At 37.1% G+C, this 8,319-nt stretch overlaps 1 protein-coding gene across 1 annotated transcript; it reads left to right on the plus strand.

Annotated features, from left to right (window-relative positions):
- Positions 1–1,595: 1,595 nt before the first annotated feature.
- Positions 1,596–4,118, plus strand: LOC309477565 (vitelline membrane outer layer protein 1-like; the record flags this gene model as incomplete). Its single annotated transcript, XM_082140839.1, has 4 exons — positions 1,596–1,661; positions 3,330–3,454; positions 3,559–3,672; positions 3,938–4,118. 4 exons carry the CDS (start codon positions 1,596–1,598, stop codon positions 4,116–4,118), a joined length of 486 nt encoding a protein of 161 aa, XP_081996965.1.
- Between the last annotated feature and the right edge of the window lie 4,201 nt (positions 4,119–8,319).

Here is an 8,319-nt window from a genome sequence, read left to right on the forward strand (position 1 = left end):
TATGTATTTTGTTCAAGAGATTATATATGCTGCTGTACTTTTTAAATGTTCTCTTATGTATTTTGTTATGAACACAAAAATAAACTACAGTAAAGTTTTCTTGATTTGAAAGTCTGTATGTCTTAACATTTATCTTTAATTATTTTTGCACTTTTAATATATCATTTTAAATATTGAATAAAACAGCTTTATAATAAAATATTAGTGTAATGCTAATACATTTTAATGCTATTTAAATGTTCTTCAAGTACATTAAAATTAAGCTTCAGATATATTATATGTACTTTAAGACATGAAAGTATATTTATAATGAACTGTAAAGAAATAAACTTAAATGTACTTGAAATGCTTCCATTTTAGCACAATTTAATATATTAAAAATAAAGTGCAAATAGCTTAAAATTGATCTTAAGCATATCTTAAAAATACACTTAATATACTTGAAGTTGTTTCAAAATAATAAATTTTACTGGGTATATTGCTGGTATGTTTCGAAGACACTCATAATGAATTTGTAATGTACTTGTAACACAAATAAAGTATACTTTAATATCACTAATCATATAATTAGTCCCTACAAAGGCGTATACTAAGTATACTTAAAGTTGTTCTAATTTAGCACACAAAAGTACACTAAATATAAAGTTATGCTTTGCTACAGTTTAATTACTACTAAAATATACTTGGTACGAAATTAGTTGTTTCAAAATAGCAGACTTCAAGTTAACTAATCATTAACACACTTGAAGTATACTGATAAATAGTCTGGCTACAAGTATACTAAGCATTGTTTTGTTTGTTTTTTCACCAGGGATTGTGTACAATGTTGTTATGTATCTTGTTTAGAAGAAAAGCCTTATACTGGATTGGCAGAGATATACAGTAATAGTTTGTTATTTATGTATGTGTGTCTATACCCATGATAAGGAGGAGCCGAAGTGTGTGTTTAAGTGTGTGTGTGCTCAAGGACACAAAAGACTGTGATTCTACTTATAGAACCTTAAAAAGAATCAAATCAGCCATCTTGGTTGAGTTTACTGGAGTTCAGGGACATGAAAAGGTGAAGATTAGAACCTAAATTTGGTGGAAAACAACAGGTTTCTGATGAGTTGATTGCCTCTTTGGATACTGATATGTCATTAAACCACCAATACCCAGAGCTGAGGAAAATAAACCCCAAGAGAAAAACAACAAGCTCGGAGTTGACGACTCCTTTGACTCAAAGCGTGATTATCTGCTGAATATATATACACCTCTTAACTCGTTGATTGGGTTGATTATCTGAATGTGCTCCACAGGTGTTTAATTAGGGTTAATTATCTGAATGTGCTCCTCCCAAACTTTGTTAATAAAACATCATTTCTTAATATGCCAAATATGGTAGGGGTTGATCTTTGAGCATTATGATTGGATGGAATGGACATTGTGGTTAATGATTCTTGTGTATAAATATGAGGCTTCTTCCTAACTAAACTTGAGAGTGTTATGGTACTATACTGTCTCTGCTTAATCATTCTCTGCAAATTAATCTACAACTTAATCTAACTATCAGTGTTCAGGCCAGTGCTGTAGCAATGCATCACTTCTTTTCCATGATGTTTTCACTGCTAGCCATTATTGGGCATGTGAGCACTGACCGACCTTACAGATCTGAGCTGAAGGTGACGAATGGCATGGGTTGGGGATCATGGGGGGCCTAAGAGCATGTGTCCAAGTGGCAGTGTTGGGAAAGTTCACTTTCTACATGAACTAGTTCAAAGTTCAGTTCACAAATTTTAAAATGAACTAGTTCAGTTCATAGTTCAAACTTCAAAATTTTGAACTAAGTTCACAGTTCCAAAAAATGAACTAGTTCAGTTCTTTTTTTCCATATGTTGCTGCGAGCTATTATTTTTCAAAATTATTACCACAGCCCATATAAAACCACAGACAGCAATTATGTTATCAGTTTTAACACTGAAACTATGTGTCAGATTTCATCCTCATATCCAATTTTAAAATCCTTATCCAACCAGGGTTTACATAGCATTGAGGGTAGGGTTGCCAACTAAACAAATGCGGGACAATCGTGCATGGTTCTTTACAGGAAAATGAGGGACACTCAAAATATTTGTAGGCTATAGGCTAGGCCAACATAACACAGTAGGCCTATATGTCATTTCAGGTTCGTATGTGTTTAAAAAGTTTTCAGACAACACATTTGTTTTGATTAAAGTCATATTACACACAAACCATAGTTCAAAATAATAGCATTTAAATCTGAAATAGAAAGCTTTTGTAATTATACACTACTTTTAAAGAAATTAAAGAAATGAATAGCCTACTTTTATTCAGCAAGTACATTTATAATGTTACGTTTTTTTTATTTCGGATAAATTTACTTTGAACCTTTTATTCATCAAAGAATCCTGATTTTTTTTAATTTTTTTATTTTTTATTAATAATAATCAGAAATGTTTCTTGGGCAGCAAATCACATCAGTATATTATTCCCTCAGGACGATTTCATGCTTTCTTGCGTGGCTGGATGTATGTTGGACTCACAATAATCACGTTGTTTGAATTGGTTAAAACTGATTTGCCGAAATCAAAACCCAGTCGGACAGTGAAAGGGATTTGCCGGTAGCGCGAGTCCGGATCGAAGCGACCAGACAGCGGAGGATTCTGTGCGCAAATCAAACAATGATTTGTCCCAAAATAATAATTAATTCTCAATTTAGAGTTTGTTATTCGTATGGTCTGGTGCGCGTGAGTGTGGACTGTGATTGGATGATGACCGGTGTTGTGATCAAGTGTTGCTGTTGTATCAGATTCAGTCATACATCAGTGGTTAGATCAGCGTCAATAAACGGGACAACGGAGGTTCCGAACGGGACAAATACATTTCTATAGAAATCTTGCACCCTTATGAACGAAGTTAAACTGAGAGAGCGTGCCGTTCACAGACACCAGAATGAACGAGTTCACAGTAACGTTCATCAGGCAGTAAGAGAGTACGTTCAGTTCACGTTCGCCCAAAATATGAACGAGTTCATGAACTATCGTTCAATGAACGCGTTCAGGCACAACACTGCCAAGTGGAACATACGCCGCAGGGTTTAGTCTGAAGGTAAGTTGGGCATTGACTCTGTGGCTAATATGGGGGTGGATGAGTGCTTCAAAGATTCAAAACTATAGAGTTGTTGTTAATTTAATTCCAGGTTTCTCCAGGGAACTGCACCTGCTTAAGATTTAAGTGTCAGTATAATATTAAAGAGCATAAAGATCAATGTTACTAATTTTTGGGTTAGTTTCTTTCAAGTGGAAGATTGTCTCAATGTTGTTTTTAAGGTGGAAGTATATGTGTTTGCTGCTGATGATACAGCGCTCAATGGGATTCATCTTCACTGTGTCGATCGGTCCAAAGATTCATCAAGCTCACGTGACTACACCGTAAATGAGTCCAACGTAGCAAAGTAATGGACTCAGATTATTAACAATTATTGCATTTAAGCTAGATAAGTAAATTGAGGATTTTCTTGAGTAACAATTGATTGAATCAGGCAACTGTTTTCTTCAGGTGGGGTAACTGGGGACTTATCCAATGGTGTCCTTCTGGATACTTGACATCTTTCCAGCTGAGAGTTGAATCTTCCCAAGGATCTGGAGATGATACGGCTGCAAACAACATCATGTGAGTGTGTGTGCTGCAATAAGTTATAACATCTCTTACCCAGTGTAAACCTCTTACACCATCTCTTACCCATCCTGGTTTTATTTAGCTATTTAAGGACTCAGTTTTCCCCCATCAATAGTTTAGTTAATATCACACTTGCAGTCGTACTGCTGTTCAAGATTGTGATTGCTGCAGGTGATCATGTGACTGACACAACAGCACAATATATTTTATCATAATATTGTCACATCTGTGTTTTTTTTTTTTTTTTTTTTTTTTAAAGTTTCAAATGCAGTGGAGGTGATGTGCTGGAGGGTAACAGCACAGATTGGGGCAACTGGGGCAACTGGAGTCCAACGTGTGAAGGAAAAGGAATCTGCGGCATTCAGACCCGGGTAGAACCGCCACAGGGAAGTGGAGACGACACCGCTCTCAATGATGTGATCATGTTCTGCTGTGATTAAGGTGATGTGATTTCAATCAAACTCAGACTGACACACACTGCAGATCAACTAAATCTGATTTCTTTCAGGTGTAAGAGGATGACAACAAGAAAAGCAAGATCAAATGGATGGTAGTTATTGATAATCATACTATGATAAACTAACATGAACCATGTCATACGACAGTTGTAATGTTAATCTGTAAATACAGCTGGTCATTATCACAAAAATAAAGCCTAACCGGATGATCAGGGCATTTACATCCCGTCTATTACTGGAGTTGAAATTATTTTTCATTCTTGTAGGTTAGTGGTTCTCAACTCCAGTCCTCGTGACCCACTGCTCTGCACATTTTGTATGTTTCCCTTATTTAAATACACCTGAATCAGATCATCAGCTCATTAGGAGAGACTCCATGAACAGAACTGAGTGTGTCAGATAAGAGAGACATACAAAATGTGCAGAGCAGTGGGTCAAGAGGACTGGAGTTGAGAACCACCGTTGGTGATTCTTCTGAAGACTCCTGAACTTCTGCTGAAACGGTTGTCAAATATCAGCAATAAAAACTTTCTAAACAGAACCTTGTAGTTTCACATTGTTTTGCACAACACTTTACATCAGATCGTTCACTACAGTGCATGTGACAGATTGTCTAAAGTGACTTATATTGCATTCAAAGTAATTGTCTTATCTGTTCATGCATTCCCTGGGAATAACCAACATACTCTACTACAGGAACACTACATTAAAGTGTAATATTGTCAATCCTGTTAGCCTAAACCTTTTACTTTTCTAAAGATATAATTGTATCCATATATTTGTTTATAGCTAAAATGGCACAAAGCATATTCAGAATTATTTGATGCAAAAAATACAAGCCTCATTTTAATATTTGAGAAGATTGTAAACTCACTTCTGCAGCAAATCTCACAAACGGTGCCAGATTCAAGAAACGGTTATGAATCAGTAATCAAAGACTGTAATATTCTGAGGTTTAAGTTCTGTGCCTCAGTTTTCGTTGTTTCAGTTTGTCTCCTAGACAAGTTACAAATGGTGCGGAAAAGACAGCGTTGATTGCCTCTTTGGGTACTGATACGTCATTAAACTCTCGACGTCTAGCTGACTACACCTTTGATTTAAAGAGCGATTATTGTATTTAATAAGTTTTCACATTTGCGTTTTTATTATATTCAAATTTATTTGTATAGCGCTTTTCACAATACATATTGTCTCAAAGCAGCTTTACAGAAAGTGCACTTCAGAAATGTACTTGGAAAAATACAGTTAGTTAATCATGTATTAATTTAGGGCATAAACATATCGCCAGCGTTGAGTCGTCTCTTCACGGGTGTTGGGGCATCTGAAGTCTCCATGAGAGGCTGGATACAAACTGGAACAGACGAACTCTATTTACCTTAGGACTAGCGTCCTGAGATAACAGAAAAGCAGATGGGAAATAATTAGCATAGCTGCTGTTCATAATATTAATGCATTCAATCTGATTCAATTGTAGTATTAAAGGTAAGTATTATGTGAACGCTTGGCTAAAGAGATGCATCTTTAATCTAGTTCTCTTATGAGTGCAGTGCTCCTGTCTGATCGCTGCCTGCTGTGAGTGTGTTTGCTTCGGTGCTGTAAGCTCCGTCTTAGCCTCGTATTTCTTTTTGAACCATCATTTACTACAATTTCTAGTTGTTTATACTACTAAATACAGCTTACCCAACATCTCAGATTAACCTGACATCGCTAGCTTCCGTTACAACTAGCACAACACGCTAGTAATTCACAAGCCTGTTAACGCTGTAACAGTCACCGCCTGTCACAGGGTTTCTTTTAGTCCAGTTGTGGGTGCTATTTTTTTTCCTAGCCACTAGGGGGATACAAGAGGGCACATGGTGTGAGATAAAACAGGAAGCAGTAGAGTAAGTGCTAAGGCCTGTTTGATGCTGCCTCATGGTTGTTGATTAATGGTTCCCAATCCTGTTTGAGAAACTGTTTGTTTCCTGCTCAAACAGGATTTGTGTGGGATGTAACTATTGCTCATCAGCTGTGGATACTGCTAAGTGTTTATGACCAAACACCATGCTTATACTACTGAAGCACTCTTCTGATTTGCTTGCTGGGAAAACTTACGACTCACCAAACAACTAAGCGTTGGACAACCTTCTAATTCACTATCCACCTTTGCACCTATGTTCAAACTACAGATAAGACTTCATTTTCTGAACTGTTGGGGTTCGTGAGCTTCAGAGGACGGTGTTGGACATTTCGATATACCTATATGTATATACTAGCTCATGAATGAATTGTATCTCTGTCTACATGTGTATGTTTTGTGATATCTTGGGTTTTTGAATAATGAATGAGTAAAGCTTTAAATATATGAAGAAAGAAACACTACACTTGTTTGTATAAAAGTTTATTTAGATCTTTTTCAACTGAGACAAATTGAGCATTACACACAAGGTGACTCCCCTTTTGAAAAGTAGCTTGACCAGTGCAAAGAAACTGGGACTGTTATAGATTGGTGGCCCGTACGGGGACCCTTGTGTTGTATATTAATGTAAAAGTGTGGAGTTGGTGTATTGTGTGAGGCTGTTTAGCATAGCCTTCTCTGTTGGCAATATAGGATTCATATGTGATAAATGCAAGGAGTCAGTTAGGCTGACGGAGAAGATGAAGAAAGAGGAAGAAGAAAACTAGAGACACGCATCCAAACTTTAATTGAGTATAGTAAGAGTGCTAGAGCTTTAGATACTGCTTTGGATGCGCCTAGCATACCGAACTGTTTACATGATTCGGTTCCAGCTGAATTAGTGTCTGCGCAGCCGGGCAAATGGGTGACAGTGAGGGATCGCTCTAGTCGTGGATAAAAAAACCACTCTTCCGTTCCGATTACCACAACAAATCGATTTGCCCCGCTCAGTGAAACACCCACTGAGAACCCTGTTGATTGTGCCCTAGTAATTGGTGATTCGATCACACGGAACGTGAAAATAGAGACACCAGCCACCATAGTCACATGTTTGCCGGGAGCCAGAGCGCCTGACATCAAAGCAAATTTAAAAGTGCTGGCAAATGCTAATCGTAAATTCTCTAAGATCATTATTCACGTCGGCACTAATGATGTTCGACTCCGCCAGTCGGAGATCACCAAAATTAACATTAAAGAGGTGTGTGAACTCGCAAGTACGATGTCAAGCACTGTAATTTGCTCTGGCCCCCTTCCTGTTCGCAGGAGTGATGAGATAGTTAGTAGATTATGTTCGCTTAATGGTTGGCTGTCTCGGTGGTGTCCGCTTAATAATATAGAATTCATAGACAATTGGAAAAGTTTTTGGGGCAAACCTTACCTGTTGAAAAGAGATGGTATTCATCCCTCCTGGGATGGTGCTGCTCTTCTCTCTAGTAATATGGCTCATAGTCTTAGAGCTCAAACATGACAATCTGGGGCTCAGGTCAGGAAGCAGACAGACTGGCTAAACCGACCGTCTGCTAGCGGCCTCGCGTCACCAAGGTCAGATAAATCCCATCACATAGAGCCTCTTTCACCTAGCTATCATCATATAGAGACTGTGTCTGTTCCCCGAATTTGGAAATCAAAAAAAACGTTTAAACCCATCTAAGGTTAAAAATTTAATTGATGTTCAACTAATAAAAAACAGCTATAATACAGATGAGCAAATGCTAAAGCTTGGGTTGCTGAATGTTCGATCCCTTACTCCAAAAGCACTTATTGTTAATGATATGATTTCAGATAATAATCTAGATGTGCTGTGTTTGACAGAAGCAGTTTTACACTTTGATTCTTTCATCTACACAGAAGCAGCCGTTTTCATTTTTGCAAATCATACATTACAAGGAAAAATATTAGGTCTTGATAAGCCTAGGGCTTCTATCTATCCCTTTTCGAACAGTGTGATTATTATGCTAAAAAAAATTGTTTGGTTTTGTTTTTCTGGTTTTTGTTTTATTTTTATTGATGGAGTTTCTGTCTTTGGTTTAATTTATTTCTTAATTGTTCAAAATAAAGATTTCATTCATTCATTCATATTAACACACGAGGGAAATCATTGTTGTGTCTATGAAGATGTGAAAAAATAGGCATAAATCTAGCTTACACATTTACCCAAATTATCATACGCCTGTTTAACCGAAGCTAATCTGGGTGTGTTTCTCCATCCCCAATGTCACTTCTCTGTGTTTTACGGCCCTGGCGAGA

The sequence above is a fragment of the Leuciscus leuciscus genome, assembly GCF_965113295.1.
Source record: "Leuciscus leuciscus genome assembly, chromosome: 16".
NCBI classification, from domain to species: domain Eukaryota; kingdom Metazoa; phylum Chordata; class Actinopteri; order Cypriniformes; family Leuciscidae; genus Leuciscus; species Leuciscus leuciscus.